The sequence below is a fragment of the Castanea sativa genome, chromosome 1, assembly GCF_040712315.1.
Source record: "Castanea sativa cultivar Marrone di Chiusa Pesio chromosome 1, ASM4071231v1".
In the NCBI taxonomy this organism is placed as follows: Eukaryota; Viridiplantae; Streptophyta; class Magnoliopsida; order Fagales; family Fagaceae; genus Castanea; species Castanea sativa.
The window spans coordinates 27,480,691-27,504,010 of record NC_134013.1 but is presented as its reverse complement, the minus strand read 5'-3'; the positions used below and the strand labels follow the sequence as shown (position 1 = coordinate 27,504,010).

The window sequence follows — 23,320 nt, the reverse complement described above, 5'->3', positions numbered from 1 at the left end:
TAAATTTATTCTATCGCTAACATTATTAAGTAAAAATGATGTTGAAGCAATGACACGTTAACAAATTGTAAAAATGTTAATTAAAAAAATTGTGTGATCTAATATTGTTGTTCCAAATATGAGGTCATGAACACATGTAATAACTAATATATCAGTATTTCATAGACCTAGTCTCCCACGAGGGGAAGACACGTTCAAAGATGTCCTTACCTGCTTTGGCAGGCCAGACGTATTGTACTTCTCTTAGCACCATGTCATGATACCTACTCAACCATCCTATTTTATTTAACTATGTTAAGGTTACAATAAGCTTTTCAAAACAATGAAGATCTTCGTTATTTTTGTGTTTATCTCCTTGCATATCTTGCCATGTCTTTGTTTTACTTCATTTGTGTTTGGAGATTCTCTGGTTGATGCTGGGAACAATGACTATCTTTTCACACTCTCAAAGGCAGATTCACCTCCTTATGGCATTGATTTCAAGCCCTCTGGTGGAAAACCCACAGGCAGATTCACCAATGGTCGAACTATATCAGACATTGTGGGTAATGCTACATGCTTGTTATTTTTCTTAAGTATATTTTTATGAAGCTTATTTCTTAAGTAAAATAAACCAATAAAAATAAAATATTAAACCCACATTGAGTGTGTTTGGTACTATGGTCTTCTAGAACATAATATTAGGTATTTAGTTTATAAGTTATCTATTGAATTTTGTTTCCAGTTGCCAATGATAGGGAAGGCATTAGCCACTCCATTGAAAGTTGAAACTGTCTTATTCTCTATTGATTGGTCTCGCTAGTAACTAGTCACTCAGTAGGCACCGAAACCTTTTTATCGGTGTTAGAGCTTATTAGTTCTAGTATTAATGATGTAGTTAGACAGCAAATCGGAGAATATATATATATATATATATATATATATATATATATATATATATATTTATTTATTTATTTCTCTCTCTCTCTCTCTCTCTCTCTCTCTCTCTCTCTCTCTCTCTCTCTCTCTCTCTCTCTGAAACTATGGTCCATTGTTAGTATTTATTGCAGTACTTTTTCTTTTAAAATTAAGGCTTTATAATTGATTGTGGTTCTACAGTTTTTCTTATTAATATTCTATGAAAGTGTTTTGGCAATAAATTTAGGTAAAGAAATCTGCTGAAAAGTATTGGAAGGCATTAATGCCAAGGTCGGTAAGTAGGCATTAAACACATATTTGTGTACAATTTGACTTTATTTTAAAATATGTATAATTATTATTTAATAACATTAAATATATCTTAACCACTATTCTTAGAACCCTCATATAGAAATGATCATTGCTGGAGGGAGGGGCCCCCTCCCCCCTTTTGAAAAAACATTCCCCCTTGTAAATTTTATGAAAAAATAAAAATATATATACTGACTTTTACGCATTAACCCCTAAGAAAATAGTCTAGTTTCGCCACTAAAAACGATATACCACCTTAATAAGTTGTGAAATTTATTATGTGAGTAGCATTCTTGTTTATCATTGGCTACGTAATATTATAAATTTGTAGCATCTATTACAAGTACAATAAGTAAATTTCACAATTTTTTTTATAGGTATCTTATTCGTGACTCATAATGACATCTTTTGTTTAAATATGGTTTGGGACTTTAGGGTTCAAATGATATTGAGATTTGGGGTTTATATATTGATAAAATTTAAGTACAATTCCTTAGATATTGTACTTTATATTCTCCAACTAGATTCAACTATATAGTTATATTGATAAAAGAATTATATTGTTGAATTTAGAAGACAACACTTGTCTCTTCTTTTTATGAGAAGATCCATAGCTCAAATGCTCCCTCCTCATTGTTCTAACTATCAAATTAATTTTTTTTTCAAAAGAAAAAAAGGTAACATTGTTTATATTAACCATAAATCATGCTAAAATTTACTATTAACCATTATAGATTGTAATATTAAATTTTGCTTATTGTGGTAAAATCAGGTCAAGCCCTTGGAGCCAAGTCATTTCCTCCACCTTACTTAGCCCCAAACACTCAAGTTGATGCAATTCATAGAGGAATAAATTATGCTTCCGGAGCCTCAGGCATACTGGATGAAACAGGATCCTTGTTCGTAAGTATATGTTAGCGTTGATTTCATTCACAAGATGATCGATTGAGTTTCTAAAGTACTGACTAGAACCACTTCTTTTCTTCTCTCTCTTTTTTCTTTTTTTTTTCTTTTTTTAAAAAAAAAAAATTTGAACCTACCAGATAGAAAGAGTTCCGTTAAGGGAGCAAGTGAACTATTTTGAGCAAAGTAGAAATTACATGGTGAATGTGATGAGAGAGAATGGTACAAAGGAACTTTTAAAGAAGGCAATCTTCTCTCTAACCACTGGGTCCAATGACATATTGAATTATGTTCAGCCATCAATACCCTTTTTTGAAGGTGATGATAAGGTTTCTCCCTCTACTTTCCAAGATTATATGGTCTTCAACTTAACCACACAGCTTAAGGTATAATAATTTGAAGAACATAGATAGTAACATTTAATATATTTCTTCAAGTTGGTGATATTCAATAATATTATTTATTATCGTTCATAAAAAAAAAATTATTTATTATCTATGGCTTTGTGTAGCGATTACATGAATTGGGGGCTAGAAAGTTCATAGTGGTTGGGGTTGGACCACTAGGATGCATACCATTTGTTCGATCACTTAATTTACTAGCAAGTGGAAAATGCTCAATTAAAGTGAACGACTTGATCCAAGGCTACAATAAGAAACTGAACAAGGCACTGGATCAGTTAAATCAACAGTTGGGACCAGAAGCTATTTTTGTATATGCCAACTCCTTTGATATTGTCTTGAGGATCATACTAAACTATCATCAATATGGTAGCTAACCTAAAACCTTTAACTCCTTTGATTTTGTAAGCATCTATCGGTTTAATTTTAAATGGTTCAAGTCCACTAATTCTTTTTAATTTTTTGTGGATGTTAGGATTTGAGAATGCAATTGAACCATGTTGCGGAGGAAACTTTCCACCATTTGTTTGCTTTAAGGGCCCTAATGCAAACACCTCTGCTCTGTGTGATGATCGATCAAAGTATGTGTTTTGGGATGCATATCACCCAACAGAAGCTGCCAATATCATCATTGCCAAAATGTTGCTAGACGGGGATGAAAGCGTTAGCTTTCCTATCAACATTCGTGAGCTTTACAACTACAATTCCTAGCTAATGTGTTGAGAATAGAATTAAGAATTCAGAATTCACTAGTCCAGCTACAAGTCGTTTAAGTAGCTTTCTGTGTTATGTAATAAGTGGTTCTACGACGTGCAGAGCATGTGATGCTGAAGTTAGTTGTTAGTGGATTAGTTTGTTATTTCTGTTAGTTAGTTAGTTATTCCTATTAGGATTAGTGCTCTTAAATCCTATTATATAATATTATGTATGACATTATGTATGACATGATGTATGATTTAATATTGTGATTGATAAAGTTGTTTTATTATTATCTAAAATAATGGTAACATGAATATGGGATATTATCTTTTAGTTCATGAAATGCATAGTATGTGATTTATGTGAAAAGTCACAGAAGATATAAATCACAAGTTCTTTGTAAATTCAAAATTTAGTTCGTAGTCGGTGATGGAATTGGGCATTTCATCTGCGATAACTATAACATATCAACTAAGATGATTTGTCTTGATCATATAAGTAGAGACTTCTAGTTGATATGTTTTAAGAGTTAAGACATATTGAACTAGACAGCTGTGAGATTTATTATTCTCTTAACGACTGTCAAATGAATAATAAATCTCACGATTTCTATTTACATAAACTTTTAATCTTGAGAGGATAATGGACCTGATCATAAAGTGTAGATTACTTTGATATATCAAGAGTGAGATCTAAAGTAACGGTCAAAACATCAATATGTTGGACAGCCACATTTAGTGTTGATGGAACATATATTCTCAAGATGGAATTCATAGTCTCTTAATGGAGATATAAAATATTCTTTTGAGACAAGTTTAATGGGTTCAGTTATTCAGAGAGTTAGGCCTAACCACTTTGGTAAAGTATATATTTATGAAATTGGATTTCATAAATATATGATAAATAACTTTAAAGGATTAAATCGGGCACTGAAGGATAAGATGTAGTAATTTACAAAGTGGCAGTCTACATTCATCACTTTGTATTACTACAAATATTTTATGAAGGGGTTGCATAAATAATAAAGTCTTGGAATATAATTTATAAATAAGGCTTAAAGTACAATTATATTTATATAGTGGTATTAAATATAATTAATGGTAACTTTAGACTTGTTAAGAGTTGATAGAAAAGCCCAAGGCCCATTGGAGCTAGTGTCTTATTGGTCCCTTTTGGTCCCACTCCAAGCCACATACTAAAGCCCAATTGGAAAGGCCCAAAAGGTTAACCCAATTAGATTATCAATTATAAGGAGAGAAACATACAGAATTTTAATATATGAAAAAGAGAGACATCATTGTGAAATGGTGTGTATGTGAGTGTTAGACACTCTCTCATTCTCCCTTAAACAAAAACTGATTGAAAGACCACACATCTTAGGTGTTAGTGGAATTGGAGTGAAGATTGAAAGTGTTCCCGAGAACTTCTGATCTCTGGTTTTGAAATTTACCGCACCAAGATACACTCTCTTGATTCTATATTCTGCAACTTACATAGTGCATGTTATCAATTGCGAATGAAGTAGATCCGTTAATTTTCCGCTACGTACATGCATATTTCCATCAAATGGTATCAGAGCGGTCTTCAATTTCCAATTTGTATAACATGTTTTGTGAGTTTTGGAATTAAGAATGATAGTTTCATGATGTTAGAAAGTTATTTGATTGATTTTCTGCATGGTAATTGAAATTATGTTTTGATGAAAACTGAAATTGATATTATGATGTTATGATGTTGTTTAAGTTTGATATTAAGTATGTTAATTTGAACTTTAAGGCTTTAACATCAATGGAAATCAGTTTAGATATCAATTTCTGTCTATTATGTTCATATGATGGTTGCTTGTTCATGAAAAACGGTTGAAAACGCTTCATAAAAAATTCTGGAAATTCAAAGTTCACAAGTTTTTTCAATCGATCAAGTGAATTGGTGGCCATTCTGCTTAATTCGATTGATACCCGATTGCTAGTCGATCGATCAAATTTAATTTTTTGACCGATCAAGAAGCGATCGAGTACCGATCGAGCAAGGCAGACGGTCAGGTTCGAATTATTTAATTTTTTTTGACTGATTGAGGGGCACATTCGATCGATCAAAAGAAGGAAATTTTGAATTTTTCTAAGTGTTTTCAAGTTTTAAAAGTGCAAGGCTATGTGTGATTAGATTACACATGATTTCCAAATAAAAACCTTTATTTTAAAACATCTAATGGGAGAGAAATACAAGGGTTGGATCTCACGGCCTCCATTGTTGGTTTATAGTAGTGTGATTAAGCACCTCGCCTTGGCGTATATGCCTTGCTCCCTTCGGAGGGTGTTTAATTCATGGTACTACAGATTGAACTTCTTAATGATGGATAATATGTGTTTTTACATTAAGAATGACCACGCTACCATGGAGTTACTTAATGACTCACATAGAATTCAGTCAATGGTGTACACTAGACTAAGTTTAATGTTAACCTCCCTTCGGAGCTATGTCATTATTACTTAGAGGCTAAAGAAAAAATGGCATATTATTAGTGTTTGATAAGAGTTATCATGATAGCACTAATATGAGAATAGTTCTCAATCAATCATAGTGTTTATAATTTACTTGCTTCTAAGGAATTTTAAAAATGGGATTGGGTTGTCGTTGCATATATTATTTTTATGGTTTTATTAAGGTTTCATATTATATGCATATATGCTAAATTGATAATGTCCAGTTTTCTTATTATATTTATGTTTATTATTTTCAGATTTGAACATGGCATAATTTAGCCCACTTGTTACTATTCTTAATCAAAACAAACTAACTGGATCCAACTATATTGACTGGAAAAGACATTTTGACATTGTTCTTACAATTGAAGAGCACAAATATGTGCTTACTCAATCATGTCCTAACTTTCCTTCATTAGACGCTCCTCCTAAGAAAAAACAGCGATATACTCGTTGGCAGAAATCTAATGAAATTGCCAAGTGCTACATCCTAGCTTCTATTTCAAATGTTCTACAACATCAAATGCAAGATGTAGAACTAGTTTCGGACGTCATGTTAAGTCTGAATGAGATGTTTGGTGAGCAAGGCCGTTCAGCAACGCAAGAAACCATGAGGCAAATTTATAATGCTAAAATGGCTGAAGGTAGTTCAGTGAGAGAGTATTGTCTTACAATGATCTCTAATCTAAATACATTGGAAGTTTTAGGTGCCGACATTGACGGAGAATCCCAAGTGGATATGATACTCCAGTCACTACCGGAATCATTCAAAGAATTCAGACTTAATTATAAAATGAACAAAAAGATTTATTTTTTGTCTGAATTAATGAATGAGTTAGTGGCGACAGAAGATATCCATGGTACTTATTGTGTTGAAGCCAATATGGGTGAAGCTTCTACTTCTCAACCTAAGTCAAAAGGCAAGGGTATGAAGAAGAAGAAGAAGAAGAAGAAGAAAAAGAAGAAGAAGAAGAAGAAGAAGAAGAAAAAGAAAAAGAAGAAGAAGGACTTCACTAAGCAAGAGAGTAAACAAATTACCTTAGGGGTTGCTGACAAATGAAAGAAAACCAAAATAAAATGTTTCCATTGTGATGAGAAATGACATTGAAAGAAGAATTGTCCAAAGTTCAAAGCTGCCAAGAATAAGGGTATGAAAAGTTCCTTTCTTCTTGAAATTTGTTTGGTACAGAATCCCATGGATTCCTGGTGTGTGGATTTAGGTTGTACTAATCATATCTGCAATTCTTTGCAGGGGTTTCAGGAGACCAGAAAGCTTAATGAAGGGGAATTGCTTCTTACTTTGGCTGATGGGAGTAGGATTCCAATTGTAGCTATTGGTGTTGTTAATTTATACTTTAAGTATAAGGTTTTAATATTGGAAGACTGTCTATCTGTATCTAATGTTCGTAGGAATTTAATTTCTGCAACGTACTTAGATAAACGTGGATTTTGTGTTATCCTAAAGGACAATGTTGTAATAAAGAAGGATAAAATGTTTATCTGTTCTGACAATATTGTGGATGGTCTTTATATTTTAATTCTTGATAAGCATGAATTACATAATTCTGAATTAGATAGTAGTTCTCATGTAAAATCATTAAAAAGAAAGTTTCTTTCTACAAATGATGCATATCTTTGGCACTTGCGTTTGGGTCATATTAATTCAAATAGGATTCAAAGACTAATCAAAATAGACTTTTACAGCCCATGGACTTTGATGAATTTTCAGTTTGTGAATCTTGTTTGGAGGGCAAAATGACCAAACGACATTTTAATGCAAAAGGTAGAAGAGCCCAAGAGTTGTTAAAACTAGTACATTTAAATGTATGTGGTCCTATGTCAATCCAAGCAAGAGGTGGTTATGAGTATTTCATTACTTTCACTGATGATTACTCTAGATTTGGTTATGTGTACTTAATGAAATGAAAGTCCAAAGCCTTTGAAAAGTTTAAAAAGTTTAGGGCAAAAGTTAAGAATCAATTAGGTAAACACATAAAGACCATTCAATCTGATCAAGGTGGCGAATACCTTCTTGAGGATTTCAAGGATTACTTGACTGAAAATGAGATTATCTCCCAGTTGACTACACTTGGAACTCCATAACAAAATAGTGTATCAGAAAGAAAGAATAAGACTCTTTTAGATATGGTTAGATCTATGTTGAGTTATTCGATTCTACCAATTTTCTTTTGGGGATATGCCTTAGATACAACAATACATCTTTTGAATTTAGTTCCATCAAAATCTGTTCCTAAAACACCCATGGAATTATGGAGTGGGCGTAAGCCCAGCATGAAATATCTCCACATTTGGGGTTGTCCAGCACATGTGTTAAAAGGGAAGCCTGATAAATTGGAACCAAAATCAGAAATGTGTTTGCTTGTGGGTTATCCAAAAGAAACTAGGGGTTATTTATTCTATAGTCGTAAGGATAACAAAGTTTTTGTTAGTACAAATGCTAAATTCTTGAAAAATGACTATATGAATAATTTTACTCCTAGAAATACAGTTGTATTGGCTGAAATGAATGAATCTGTAAATCAACAACCATTGGATAAAACTATGGATGATGTGGCTGTATTGGATACACCACAAGATACTACTCATGGGATGTCTAGTACACAGATGCCTCGTCGTAGTGGGAGAATTGTTCAGCCTCCTATAAGATTTATAGGTTTGGGAGAAACTTATGAAGCTATCTCAGAAGAGGATGAATCAGATCCTTACACTTATGCTGAAGCAATGAATGATATAGATGCACATCATTGGATTCAAGCTATGAAATCTGATTAGATTCTATGTATTCCAATCATGTTTGAGATCTTATAGAGACGCCTAACGACATTAAATCTGTTGGTTGCAAATGGGTTTACAAGAGAAAGAGAGGGATAGATGGAAAGGTTGAAACCTTTAAAGCAAGGCTAGTAGCGAAAGGATATACACAAAAAGAAGGTATTGATTATGAAGAAACCTTTTCACCATTAGCAATGCTTAAATCTATCAAAATTCTCTTATCCATTGCTATTCATTATGATTATGAGATTTGGCAAATAGATGTCAAGACTGCATTTCTTAATGGCAATCTTAAAAAAGAAATCTATATGATGCAATCGGAAGGTTTCATAACAAAGAACCAAAAGCATATGGTATGCAAGTTGAAAATGTCCATTTATGGACTTAAGCAAGCATCTAGGTCATGGAATATCATATTTGATCAAGCAATCAAGTCATTTGGTTTTGAACAAAATCTTGATAAACTATGTGTGTACAAAAGACATCGAGATAAAGTAGTAATGTTCCTAGTACTTTATGTTGATGATATTCTACTCATTGGGAATGATGTAGGAGTAATGTCATCGGTAAAGGTTTGGTTGTCAAGCCAATTTGATATGAAGGACTAGGTTGAGGCTAACTTTATTCTAGGGATCAAGCTTTGGCGAGATCACAAGAATAAGATATTAGGCTTATCACAAGCTGGATATATAGATAAAGTTCTAAAATGGTTTAGCATGCAAAACTCCAAGAAATGATTACTTCCTTTTAGACATAGAGTTCCTTCATCTGATAACCAAAGGCCTAAGACTCAAGAGGAAGAAAATATGATGAAACAAGTTCCTTATGCTTCTGCAGTGGGAAGTCTCATGTATGTCATGCTTTGTACTAGACCAGATATTTGTTATTCAGTTGGTATGGTCAACCGATATCAATCAAATCTAGGACTAAAACATTGGCAAGCTATAAAGCATAGTCTCAAGTATCTTAGGAGAACGAGAGATTATATGCTTGTTTACCGTTGTGAAGATTTGATTCCCATTGGCTATATAGATTCAGACTTTCAATCGGATCTAGATTTCAAAAAATCCACTTCAGGATGTGTTTTCACCTTAGGAGGTGGAGCCATAAGTTGGAGGAGTGTTAAGCAATCTTGTATTGCGGACTCCACCATGGAAGCTGAATATGTTGCTGCTTATGAGGCGGTAAAGGAAGCTGTTTGGCTCAAGAAATTCCTTTCTGATCTTGGTGTTGTCAGAATGGAGAAAGTTCTCATCACATTGTTTTGCGACAATAGTGGAGCGGTTGCACAATCCAAAGATCCAAGAAATCATAAGAAAGGAAAGTGCGATGAGAGAAAGTACCACATCATTCGAAACATTGTTACTCGTGGAGATGTAGTAGTAGCAAAGATTGAAAGTGCAAAGAATCTAGCGGATCCCTTTACCAAAACCTTACTCCAAAGAACTTTCGAGTCACATTTAAAGGAAATAGGAGTTAGATTAGTCCACAATAATCTTTAGGGCAAGTGGGAGATTGTTAGGATTAGTGCCCTTAAATCCTATTGTATAATGTTATGTATGACATGATGTATGACTTAATATTATGATTGATAAAGTTGTTTTATTATTATCTAAATTAATGGTAATATGAATATGGGACATTATCTTTTAGTCCATAAGATGCATAGTATGTGATTTATGTGAAAAGTCAAAAGATATAAATCACAAGTTCTTTGTAAACTCAAAATTTAGTTTGTAATCAGTAATGGAATTGGGCATTTCATCTGCGAAGACTATAACATATCAACTAAGATGATTTGTCTTGATCATGGATGTGGAGACTTCTAGTTGATGTGTTGATATGTTTCAAGAGTTAAGACATATTGAACTGGACCGCTGTGAGATTTATTATTCTCCTAACGACTGTCAAATGAATAATAAATCTCACGACTTCTATTTACATGAACTCTTAATCCTGAGAGGATAATGGACCTAATCATAAAGTGTAAGTTGCTTTGATGTATCAGGAATGAGATCTAAAGTAACGGTCAAAACATCAGTATGTTGGGCAGCCACATTTAGTGTTGATGGAACATATATTCTCAAGATGGAATTCATAGTCTCTTAATGGAGATATAAAATATTCCCTTGAGATAAGTTTAATGGAGTAATTCTTAGGTACTCCCGGAGCACGGAGAATGGTACTCCCTCCTCTCACATTCATGGTGGGGTCCGCTCATTAAATTCATGGTGGGGTCCACTCATTAAATTCATGATGGGGTCCACCATGAATGTGAGAGGAGGGAGCACCATTTCACTATACTCCGGGACTACCTAAGAATTTTCCAGTTTAATGGGTTCAGTTATTCAGAGAGTTAGGTCTAACCACTTTGGTAAGAAGTTACTAAAGTATATATTTATGAAATTGGATTTCATAAATATATGATGAATAACTTTAAAGGATTAAACCAGGTACTCAAAGATAAGATGTAGTAATTTATAAAGTGGCAATCTACATTCATCACTTTGTATTACTACGAATATTTTATGAAGGGATTGCATGAATAATAAAGTCTTGGGATATAATTTATAAATAAGGCCTAGAGTGCAATTATATTTATATAGTGGTATTAAATATAATTAATGGTAACTTTGGACTTGTCAAGAGTTGACAGAAAAGCCTAAGGCCCATTGGAGCTAGTGTCTTATTGGTCCCTTTTGGTCCCACTCCAAGCCACATACTAAAGCTCAATTGGAAAGGCCCAAAAGGCTAATCCAATTAGATAATCAGTAATAAGGAGAGAAACATACATAATTTTAATATATGAAAAAGAGAAACATCAGTGTGAAATGGTGTATATGTGAGTGTTGGATACTCTTTCATTCTCCCTTGAACAAAAATTGATTGAGAGACCACACATCTTAGGTGTTAGTGGAATTAAGGTGAAGATTGAAAGTGTTCTCGAGAACTTCTGATCTTTGGTTTTGAAATTCACCACACCAAGGTACACTCTCTTGATTCTATATTCTGAAACTTACATAGTGCATGTTATCAATTGTGAATGAAGTAGATCTGTAAATTTTTCGCTGCATACATGCATATTTCCATCAATTCCAGTTTAAATATCATTATCCAACATAATGAAGATTCAGAGCCCATTTGTTTCTGTTATTTAAACAACAGTTTTTAGTATTTAAACAACATTACACATATTTTTACACACTATTTCACCTATCCGTATTTCCAAAAAATACAAACAGCGTTACTAGAAATCTATTACCAAACTGGCCTTCAGTTAATTAAGCATTTTCATCATCAGTTTCTCTCTAAATTTCAATATAGTGACCTATCGAAAGAAAGATTCTGGCTGAATGTATTTATGTGTGTAATGCTTAAAGATTATTAAGTTGGACATCACTGGACTGGTTGAATTGAGGTGTATTGCAAAGTTGATTTAGAACTTGAGCCCTAGTTTTTTAGAGTTTGAACTTAAAAATTTAAAAATTTAAAAAAAATGATGGGATCCATATATGTTAGCTAATTATGGAAGAAATGTTGATCTTGCCATGCAAACGAAGTAATAGGTAACATTAAACCTATATAACCTATGATCTGTGATATGCTTTTCTCAAATGTAACCAAAAAAAAAAAGATCTGTGATATGCTAAAAGAATTGCTTGATAATAAATAAATATAATATATATATATATATATATATATATACGCGCGTATATGTGTGCGCGCGCGTGTGTGTATACACACGACTAACATTATTACTATCATAGTGTAGAATGCTATTCTCTTGCTTCTTACCCAACTCATCCAAGAAAATTTGTACTCCATTGCTAATATGAATATTATCAACTAAATCTGAGTTAACGTAACCTTGCAATTTCATATTTAGTTCTAGGCCCCACTCACACCCTATCACAAAGTAGTAATAGTTACTTTGCAAAATGTGGGCGTAAATTACAATTAATGAAGTATAGAATATATAAAATTAGGTTTTTGTTATTCCCAATTTGTAGTATATATATATATACTTGATCCATATCTGATAGGTTTAAATTGTTGGCAAATTAATTTCATGACATGCATCCTGTTTGAGTTGTAAACTTTAGCGTCATTTTCAAGTATAAGATCAAGTTTCAGGAATCAGGTCAAGAGAAGTGTTTATTTCTTCGACTCACCTTTGATTGAGTCTCAGTCGATCAAGACAAACCTCACAACAGACCCTTGATTGAGGTCTACTTGATCAACACATAAGAAACTTGATTTAATTCAAGTTGATTATTTAGGCTGGTGCCTACAAATTTGTGCACCTCTCACATAAGTATTAAAGGAAACTTATTATTCAACTGAAAAAGGAGAGGTTTAGAGAGTTTGTGCAATGTGCAACAAAAGAGCCCTAAACCTACTTTCACCGACATGTGAGTTTAGAATTCAAATCTCAACAGAGTCTCTATTTGTTGATTAAGGTTGAAGCCACAAAACCATCCCAATATGTCTGCTAAGGATATCAAAACCTTTAAGGTTGTCCTTGGAGTCACTGACATGATTCAAGCGAAAAAAAAGAAAAAAAAAAAGAGCAATGCTAGGACCACAGTATATCATTTATTCACTTTACAGGAGTCAAATGACAAGAATCCTTATGTTTGGGATGATGACAATACATTATGTACTTCTATTTTATGGCTTTTTACTATTTTTTAAGATTATAATTTATAGTTATTTGGAGTTAGTTTAATATATAATGGGGGAATATAATTGTTAGGTTGGTATTTGAATAAATCTTAGGGATGAGCTCCTCTTCCATTATTGTTTCTCCCGTTATCTCTAGTTTTAAAACAGATTTATTACATCTGGACCGAAACCTCTAAAACTCTCACAATTTTTCATGCACGTCAGCACAATATATTTAAATAAAATTATTTTTATTTAGTCTAAATTTAACAAGGAGTAAAACTATATCTCTCTAACAAGTTCAACTTAAACTCAAACTCATCATTATCATTTTTTTTAAACAAAATTATTTTTGTTTAATCCAAACTTAATAAGGAGTGAAACTCTATCTCTTTAACAAATCCAACTTAAACTCAAACATTGATAATTTATCTCCACAAATTTACACATAAGCATTACTTAAAAAAATATTTAAAAAATAATTCAATCCGGTAAACACTTATTTATGTACAATCCAATTTAATTCAATGTAGGAAAAGACTTTACCCGAATGAATATATGCCAAAGATTCCCACAATTGCAAGTGCAGAGAATTTAAACTAAAATACAATAGATTTGGCCGTACAAAACGAGTGCTATGGATTTTTTTTTTTTAATCCCAGTATTAAAATATAAAATATCACTACAAAAATAAGATAATTTTCTTACCTATTCTCATTAATTTAGTCCCATATTAAATAAATATTATAATTAATTGATGAAAAAAAAAACCTAATGCAAGTTAGACTTCTAGCCAAATACGATAACACTCTCCCACCATCTTCACTCTCTTCTATTTAAGAATTAATTGGGTAGAAGACCTAAAACACAAAATACAAACGTGTAAACCAAAAAAATTTTGTGGAGAAGATGAGATCCAAAAGCAACAATTGATGAACGAATTCATGGCTCACGATCCCAACATGATGAACTTCTCCGAAGCTAACTTTGAGCTAACTTCATGTAAGATCTAGAAACAAATTAAGAAAGGACAAATCTTTTTAGTTCATAGGTGTTAATAACTACATGCAGTTCCAATTTTTATTGCTTTGGGTCTAGGATTTACTTACAAATTTAAGATTCTAATCATGTGCTATCCAATATTAGTTTTGGGTGTTTTTCTATCATTTGATGAATCTTTGTATTTTGTAGGTGTTTATGGCTAATAAGACTATATGCAATTTCAAATTTTATTGCTTTGGTTTTAAGATTGTTTACAAATTTAAGTTTTTGGATCATGTACTTTCCAATGTTAGTTGTAGGTGCTTTTAGATCTATCAAACTTCGATTTTTGGTTGGATTTATAACAATATAGTCACATTTTTTTTTCTATAATTTGTAGGCTCTGAATCTTTTGATTCTTAACTCTTTTTGCCTTTTGGAAGTTTTAATATATGTATTTTTGGGTTCATTTGTTTGTAAGATTTTTTTTTTAAGGTAACCCATCTTTTTCTTATATTTCTCTAATGCAGCAGAATCTCGTCGGTTGCTTTGGGGTTCGTCCAGATGGTGCCGGTTGTACTCTGACAAACCTATGGAAGCAAGAACTTACTCGAATGGTCACCGGTGTGGTGCCTGCCACAACGCCTCCGATGCCAAAGTCAATGTGAAAGAATGTAGCAGTCAAAATATCAAGAATAACTTAGTATATGTTGTGATGTTGTGTGTACCTTGTATTGGTGTTGTGAGGGCTTTATATATCCTTGTGGACTATAGCCGTTGGGGTGTTAATGTCTCCCCTGATAACGTCTCTGGCGGAGTAATGGATTTTAATGCGTTTCCACCAGTTCGTCCAGCTGGTCCTGTAACAGTCCGGGACATTATTGGCAGCATTGAATGGCCTTAATGTTCTCGTCAATGACACGGATGATCGGTCAAGTTCGTCTGTGGAGGCGGGCTCGTCTGTGTTCAACTTCGTCAGTCTCATCAGCTGCCCCCCGAGTTCCATGGTCGTCAGTGAGTTTCCTGACGGCCGTGGGAGATGAAAAGTTTTTCCTCTCTTTTTTTTTTCGACCTTTGGGATTTCGTGCCGCATTGAATGCGTAGTGGCGGCGTTACATGGGTCGTGGCCACGTGGCATGTGTGGTTGGAGAAGGCCAATGTCCTCATGACCCTTGGGTTTCCTGCCGATTTTTGGTTTTTCTTCCTTTTGGTTATTAAACTCCTCTTCTCCTACTTTACCTTTCATTTTCTTCCAAATTTCAGTTTATCCCTTTGAGCATCTTCTTCATCTATTTCTTCATTTTTCTCTAAGTTGGTGCGTGTTTGGTTGCTGGGCTTCTTGCTTCTCTTCCTTGAGGTATGCTTTCTCTTCTTCTTTCTTTTTTCCTTTTCTCTTTGCAAAGGAGCTCTTAGCCAATTTGGGGATCGCTCCTGGGCAGCTTATGCCCAATTCATGGAGAATAGTGGTCAACTGTATGGAAATATGGTTGGCTGCTAACGGGGACATGATCAAGGTAAACGAGCTTGTCTATTTATATCGTTTAAAAGAGTCCAAAGAATACGGGTATTATGAGCTAGTACCTTGGGAGAGAAGAACCAGGATCGTCAAGGGCTTACCCTCGTCCTTCAGGTACTCGAAGTCCAGATTTGTGTTTGTGTCTGGAGACGATTTTGAGACCCCCTCTAGCCAGGACTGGGGTGAGATTCCCAAGTTGCTTCGTCGTTGGGGAACCCCGACCTTAGGTGCGTCAGTCTCCTTTCTTGTTTTTTTTTTTTTTGTTGGACCCGATGTTACCGTCACTAACTTCTTTCGTTCCTGTGCAATTAAAAGGAGGCCAAAGCTAAAAAGCAGGTACAAGGAGCGTGTTGAGACGGCCATTGAAAACTAGGACAACTTAGTAGATCCGCGGACACTTGCCTTTTACAATCTCGGCCCCGATCCATCCCCCTACGTCCTGCGGAGCCTTGATATTGAGGGAAAGAAGAGTAAGCACCTAAGTTCGTCAGACTCGATCTTGTAGCCGTATTTATTTGACTGGCTCCTTTATAAAACTTTCCTCTTTCACAGAGATGACAACTAAATTCAACAAGGGCATGTACGAGAAGATGCGAACTAAGAAGGACGAACCCCTGTCCAACCTCGAGAAGAAGGTGGTCCGTGTCAAAGGGAAAGTCTCTTCCGTCACTCCGACTGCTTCGGCTACTCCCGTGATTTTCGGCGCCGAGACGACGAGGACGGCTTCTCCGGCCACCTCGGTTGAAGAGATCCCAACACCCGCTTCGAAAAGTCCTCGTACATCAGATAGAGGGAAGGAGGCTGCTTGCTTGTCCACCATTTGGGACGACGAGAAGTTGGCAACGGACCGGGCTCATGGGGTCGTGACCGCAGAAGACCTAAAGGTGTTCTCGGGTTTGACCCCAAATGAGTTGATGAGTCGTCATATCTATAAGCTCGTCCAGGTACCCTGCTCGTTTTAGGTGACGTGTATATATATATATATATATATTTTTTTTTTTTTTTTTTTTTTTTTTACATAGGTGTGCTAGGATTAAATTCCTTCGCGTGTCCTTTCTCTTTTTTTAATTTTTAGGTGTTGGGGGAGACTGTTCACCTTTCAACTGAGTATCTGGCTCAGGAAGCCAAGGTCGAGTCCTCGCTTTCTCGGATCAAGGTCCTGGAGATGGAGAACTCGAAGCTGAAGAGGGATTTGATAGCTACGATGGAGGACGTTCACCACTCTAGGGAGGAGGTCAAGAAGCTAAGTGACGACCTTAAGGTTGAGCAGCAGTTGGAACTGGAAAAGGACGAGCAGCTTGCAGCCGCGAAGAAAAAGATCAAGGTCATCGCCTCCAGGGCTATCGAAGGCTTCCAGCAGACTGAGAAGTACAACTCTGTGCTCTTCAGCTGGTATTTTAAAGGGTTCGAGCTCTTGAGGAGGTACTGCATCAAGCACCCTTCCGGGGTAGATTTAGAGACGCTGGACATGGAGGAAGTGGACAGGGAGATCTCTGCTAACGAAGCTGCCCAAGCCGCGGCAACTGACGCTCCTGGAGACCTTCTTGCTGTTGATGTCCCTGTCGTCGAAGCTCCTGCCCTTGATGCCCCTGCCGAGGACGATGCTATTCCAGATGTTTGACCTTATCACTTGTTCAGAAAATTTTTTTTTTTTTTTTTAAAGGCGCTTGACATGTTTGAGGCTCTACTTCCAGAACATCTTTAAATTTTTTGTTAAGCATATCTTTAGCCCAGTGTTTATGGGTTTTTAAATGTAAAAATAATGGTGATTGCCTTTGGTTTCTAGGCTTTTATAATATTGTATTTACTTACACATGTTGTTCTTCTGTGTATCCATATAAGCTCGTCAATTTCTTCCTATCCATCAGTACTGTACACCCATCTGGGCGGAACGTTATTACTTAGGTATTTTTCTTTCTGTTTTTACCTTCGTCAGTAATGTACATCCGTCTACGCGGAATCTTATTACTAAAGCATTTTTCTTTATGTTTTTGCCTTCGTCAATAATGTACATCCTTCTACGCAGAATCTTATTACTTAGGCATTTTTCTTTATGTTTTTGCCTTCGTCAGTAATGTACATCCGTCTATGCGGAATCTTATTACTTAGGCATTTCTTTATGTTTTGCCTTCGTCAGTAAATGTACATCCGTCTATGCGAAATCTTATTACTTAGGCATTTTTCTTGATGTTTTGCCTTTGTCAGTAATGTACATCCGTCTATGCGGAATCTTATTACTTAGGCGTTTTTCTTTATCTTTGTTCCTTCGTCAGTAATGTACATCCGTCTAGGCCGTAGTGGGTTTCCGGAATTTTCTACTGACGATACCTGTATGAACACATTATTTGAATCGTTATTTCATTAATTTTAAGGAATGGGTACATTCTTAGGTTACATCTGTTGATGGTACTTTTTCAAGTGTTCAATGTTCCAGGGTCGCGAGAGTTTCTGCCTGTCTAGGGTCTCCAAATGATAGCTGCCTTGCCGGGAGTAGTGCACGACTCTGTAAGGTCCCTCCTATGTGGGACCGAGCTTCCCGTGGGCGGAGTTTTTAGTTGCAGTAGTCACCTTGCGTAGGACAAGGTCGCCAATTTCAAGTCTTGTGAGCTTGACCCTTTTGTTATAGTATTCAGTCATCTTCCGTTGGTACTTCATCGTCATGCTCGAGGCCTTGTCTCTTACTTCGTCTAAGCAGTCCAGATTGATTCGAAGTTGGTCGTCGTTGCTCTCCTCGCAGAATACTTCTCGCCTAGCGCTGGCCACACCCACCTCGACTGGGATTACCACCTCAGTGCCATAAGTGAGCCTGAAAGGCATCTCTCCTTTGGGGTTCTTGCTGTTGTTCTGTAGGCCCACAAAACATTGGGCAATTCTTCGGGCCACGCGCCCTTTGCCTCGTCTAGCCGGGCTTTGATGATTCTGAGCAGTGTTCGATTAGTTACTTCCGTTTGCCCGTTTACCTGTGGGTGTCCAGGTGACGAGACCTTGTGGCTGATACCTAGTCCTAAGCAAAAGTCTCTAAATCCCTGGCTATCGAACTGTCGACCATTATCTGAAATAATCGTTCTTGGAATCCCGAACCTGCAAATTATATTTCTCCACACGAAGCTACGGATTCTCGCCTCTGTGATCGTCCCTATCACTTCTGCTTCGACCCATTTTGTGAAGTAGTCGATAGCAACGAGCAGGAACCTTACCTGCCCTCTTCCTTGGGGCAATGGGCCGATGATATCAATCCCCCATTGTGCGAATGGCCACGGGGAGGTAATCCTCGTCATCTTTTATGCTGGCAGCCTCTGGACATTCCCGAACCTTTGGCACTTATCGCACCTCTTGACGAGCTCCGTAGCGTCTACCAACATGGTCGGCTAGAAATATCCTGTTCTAACAACTTTGCTTACCAGAGATCTAGGCCCGGCGTGGTCTCCGCAAATCCCTTCGTGGATTTCACGAAGGACGTACTTGGCTTCTTCCTCGTCGACACACTTCAAATAGGGCAGGGAGAAGCCTCTTTTGTATAAGGTATCATTCAAAATCGTAAATCTGGCCGCTCTTGCTTTAATCTTCCTGGCTTCCATTGAATCACGAGGGAGATGCCCGTCTTGAAGGAATGAGACGATTAGTGTCATCCAACCACCTACGCTCTGAATGGAGAATATTGGGACTTCTTCGATGCTGGGGTGTTTCTGAATCTCCATGAGAAGTTCACTGTTCGTTGGTTCTTCTTCAGACGAGGCCATTTTGGCAACCTCATCTGCCGCCATATTCTGGTTTCTCGGGATCCGAACGGAGTCCAACTTATCGAACCCACGGGCTAAATGTTTCGTTAGCTTGAGGTACTTCTGCATTCTCTCCTCTTTTGCCTCATACTCTTCCCTGATCTGCCCTATTGCCAGCTTGAAGTCGCTCTGAATAAGCAGGTTCTTAATCCCAAGGGCTTTGCCAAGTCTTAGTCCCGTCAGTATCCCTTCGTACTCGGCCTCGTTGTTGGTCGCCGAGAATTTTAATTAGACTCCATATTTGATTTTTTCTCCATCGGGGGTGTTTATGATGACCCCTACTCCCCCCTCTTTTGGGCTGATGAGCCGTCAGTCTAAATTGTCCATTGTTCTACCTCGTCTTTGCCGTCGTCATCTTCTGGAAGGGTGAACTCAGCGATGAAGTCTGCTAGAGCTTGTGCCTTGATGGCCGTTCTGGGATGGTATTCGATGTCGAACTGGCTGAGTTCGATTGCCCACTGGACCATTCTTCCAGCTGCCTCAGGTTTGTTCATGGATTTTCTGATAGGTTGGTCCGTCATTACAAGGATAGGGTGTGCTTCGAAGTATGGTCGTAACTTTCGTGAAGCCACTATTAGGGCGAACGCGATCTTCTTAATCCTGGGATACCTGGCTTCTGCTCCCTGGAAGGCTTGACTGATGTAGTAAACTGGAAGCTGCTTTTTATCCTCCTCTCGAATTAAGGCCACGCTAACGGCCGTGGCTGATGCTGCCAGGTATAAATAAAGGTTTTCTCCTGCTTTTGAGGGACTCAAGACGGGCGAATTGCCGAGGTAACGCTTGAGCTCTTGAAACGCTGCCTCGCATTCCTCAGTCTAGGAAAAAGCTTGCTTCAATGTCTTGAAAAAGGGGAGGCATTTGTCTGTTGCTTTAGAGACGAACCTATTGAGTGCAGCGATCCTCCCTGTGAGCTTTTGGACTTCCTTAACGGTCTTTGGTGACGCCATGTTGAGTATTGCTTGTACCTTCTCCGGATTTGCTTCTATTCCCCTTTAAGACACCATGAACCCCAAGAACTTCCCTGAGGCTACCCCGAACACGCACTTACTGGGATTCAGCTTCATCTAATATTTTAGAAGGGTATCAAACGTCTCTCTCAGATCGTCCAGGTATGTCAATTCCTCTTTGCTCTTGACGAGCATATCATCTACATACACCTCCATGTTTCTACCAATTTGCTTGCTGAACATCTTGTTTACTAGTCTTTGGTATGTTGCTGCTGCGTTCTTCAATCCGAAGGGCATCACCTTGTAGCAGTAGAGCCCTCAACTTGTGATGAAAGCAATTTTTTCCTGATCTCCCTCAGCCATTTTTATCTGGTTGTATCTTGAAAAAGCATCCATGAATGTTAGTAACTTATTTCCAGCCGTAGAATCTACCAATTGATCTATCCTCGGCAGGGGAAAACTATCCTTCGGGCAGGCCTTGTTCAGGTCCGTGAAATCCACGCACATTCTCCACTTCCCATTTGCTTTTTTCACCAGCACGACATTGGCCAACCACTCGGGATAATAAACCTCTCGGATGAAGTCTGCCTGTAACAACCTGTTAACTTCGTCTATGATTGCTCGGTTTCGTTCGGGGGCAAAGACACGTTGTCTCTGTTGGACGGGCTTTTTCTCGGGGTCTGTTTTCAACTTGTGCTGGATTACTTGGCGTGGTATACCGGGCATATCCTCGTGACTCCATGCAAATACGTCCAAGTTTCCCTTAAGGAAGTGGACAAGTTTATTTCTCAGCTCAGGGCTTAAGGTCATTCCTATCCTCGTCACCTTTGCATTTTCCCCCTCGACGAGTTCTACTGTTTCCAGGGCTTCCATGTTGTCTTCTTTTTCTCCCTCGATCGTCCATGTGTGGTTTTCCCCTGCAGCCAGCACGGCCTAGTAGCATTCTCTGGCTAAAACTTGGTCTCCTTTTACCTCGCCGACTCCGACTTCGGTTGGGAATTTTATCTTTAGGCAATAGGTGGACGTGGCTGCTTTCCACCTGTTGAGCGTGGGTCTCCTAATGATCACATTATATGAAGAGGGGCAATCTACCACCAAGAAGTTCAGCTGACGGGTCTGCTGCTTCGGGTAGGCGCCTATTATGACTTTTAGCGTCATAATGCCCTTGGGGTATACTCTGTCTCCGCTAAAGCTGACGAGGGGGGAATCGAATGGGCGCAATCTACCAGGATTTAGATTTAACTGTTGGAAAGCCGGTAAGTACATGATGTCTGCGGAGCTGCCGTTGTCGACGAGAATCCTCTTAGTGTTAAACCCTTCAATTGTGAGTGTTATAACCAAGGGGTCGTTATGGGGCTGCCTTACTCCCCGAGCATCCTCTTCGCTGAAGAATATATCCTGGTTTGTCCGTCTTTGCTTCAATAGGGGTTCCATATGGACACTGTTTACTTGCCTCTGACATGCTTTCTTGAGTGACTTGTATGATCCCCCCATGAATGGCCCCCCTGCGATTGTGCTTATCTCCCCGATCACATCCTGTTGTGGTTGGGACGGGCGAATCTCATTCTTGGACGAGGATTCGCGTTGGCTCTTGTCGACCTCCCTGAACCTGCCAGATTCCCCCTTTTTTACATACTTCTGAAGCTTTCCTTTTTGTATCAACTCTTCTATCTGTCCTTTCAAGTCTCGGCAATCCTCCGTCTAATGGCCGTGATCCTTGTGGAACCAGCAATATTTGTTTTTGTCGCACACGTTTAGTGACGAATGCAAGGGTCTCGGCCATTGTAGGTAACGTTGGTCTTGGATCTGCATCAAAATCTTGTCAATAGGCATAATTAGAGGTGTGAATTTTACCAGTCGTGGAGCTTTCTCGTCCCTTCGTTTGTCAATGTCACCTCCTCGACGGCTTGGGCGTTCCCTCTTTTGTCCCCTGCGTTTGTCTTCCTTCCTTCCTTCCTTCTTCAGCCTTTCTTCGTCTACGATGGCTGCCAATGCGTCCTCAGCATTCATGTACTTTTGGGCTTTCAGTAGCATCTCCGCCATTGTCCGGGGCGGATTTTTTGCCAGTGAGACGACGAATTCTCTGGACTTAAGCCCTGCTTTAAATGTTGTCAGCTGGACCTTGTCGTCCACCTCTAGGGTCTCTCGAGTGAAGCGTTTCACGTACGACCGCAAGGTCTCCCTCTCTCCTTGCTTAAGTGAGTAGGTGATCCGCTGGTCTTTTGGGACGTTGCCCCCCGATAAAATGGCGCAGGAAGGCACTACTTAACTGCTCGAAATTGTCGATGGATGAAGTGGGCAGTCTCGTGAACCATTCTCTTCCAGCTCCCTTCAACGTAGTAAGGAAGGAACGGCACATGATCTCATCAGGGGGCTGTTGAAGGCCTAGGGTCGTCTTGAAAGTATTAAGGTGATCTTGGGGATCCTTGAGCCCATTAAAAGGCTTGAGCTGAGGCAGCCGAAATTTTGCTGGTACTGGTCGTTCTAAGACCGCCATGGTAAAAGGGGAGTTCGCCGCCCTAACCATTCTATCTAGGCTTCGATCCGTCTTCTCTTTGATGGCATTTCTTAATTCGTCCATCTCCTTTCTCATTTCTTGGAGGCTGTCGGAATGTTGTTCCTCTGGAGTAACGGTCCTCCGTCGGTCACTCCTTCCGTGGCTGTCCCCCTCGTCCTCTTGGACAGCTCTTGACCGGTTCTCCTCCTGCTGTAGCATTTGTCTCATTTCCTGATTCTGTCTGGTGAGTTCTTCGACGGTGGCCGCGAGAGTTCGAACTTGCTGTGCCAAGGCCACTGAGTCCTGGTTGGATTCCATCTGGAGCTGGTAGGAACCGCGTTCTTGTTGTATAAGAAAATCGTTCCCACAGACGGCGCCAAACTGATGAAGCAGAATCTCGTCGGTTGCTTTGGGGTTCATCCAGATGGTGCCGGTTGTACTCTGACG

General features: G+C 37.9%; 2 protein-coding genes across 2 annotated transcripts; one reads left to right on the top strand and one right to left on the bottom strand.

Annotated features, from left to right (window-relative positions):
* Positions 1–286: 286 nt before the first annotated feature.
* On the top strand, positions 287–3,390 carry LOC142630076 (GDSL esterase/lipase At5g41890). Its single transcript, XM_075804149.1, has 5 exons — positions 287–545; positions 1,982–2,112; positions 2,253–2,498; positions 2,624–2,882; positions 2,989–3,390. The coding sequence occupies exons 1-5, from the start codon at positions 323–325 to the stop codon at positions 3,222–3,224; spliced, it is 1,095 nt and encodes a 364-aa protein (XP_075660264.1). The 5' UTR covers positions 287–322; the 3' UTR covers positions 3,225–3,390.
* Positions 3,391–21,309: 17,919 nt separating this feature from the next.
* Positions 21,310–22,419, bottom strand: LOC142623992 (uncharacterized). The gene is made up of 2 exons (XM_075797485.1): positions 22,231–22,419; positions 21,310–22,077 (listed from the first exon to the last, which is right to left on the bottom strand). Exons 1-2 carry the CDS (start codon positions 22,417–22,419, stop codon positions 21,310–21,312), a joined length of 957 nt encoding a protein of 318 aa, XP_075653600.1.
* Positions 22,420–23,320: the final 901 nt, after the last annotated feature.

What these genes read in the sequence shown, in the direction of transcription:
- LOC142630076 (XM_075804149.1), top strand. Translation starts at nt 323, where the DNA reads ATGAAGATCTTCGTTATTTTTGTGTTTATCTCCTTGCATATCTTGCCA. An exon ending in AACTATATCAGACATTGTGG is followed by an intron (nt 546 to 1,981) that starts GTAATGCTACAT and finishes TGGTAAAATCAG; the next exon opens with GTCAAGCCCTTGGAGCCAAG. An exon ending in ACTAAACTATCATCAATATG is followed by an intron (nt 2,883 to 2,988) that starts GTAGCTAACCTA and finishes TGTGGATGTTAG; the next exon opens with GATTTGAGAATGCAATTGAA.
- LOC142623992 (XM_075797485.1), bottom strand. Translation starts at nt 22,419, where the DNA reads ATGGCGGAGATGCTACTGAAAGCCCAAAAGTACATGAATGCTGAGGAC. An exon ending in ACGAGAAAGCTCCACGACTG is followed by an intron (nt 22,078 to 22,230) that starts GTAAAATTCACA and finishes CACGGCCATTAG; the next exon opens with ACGGAGGATTGCCGAGACTT.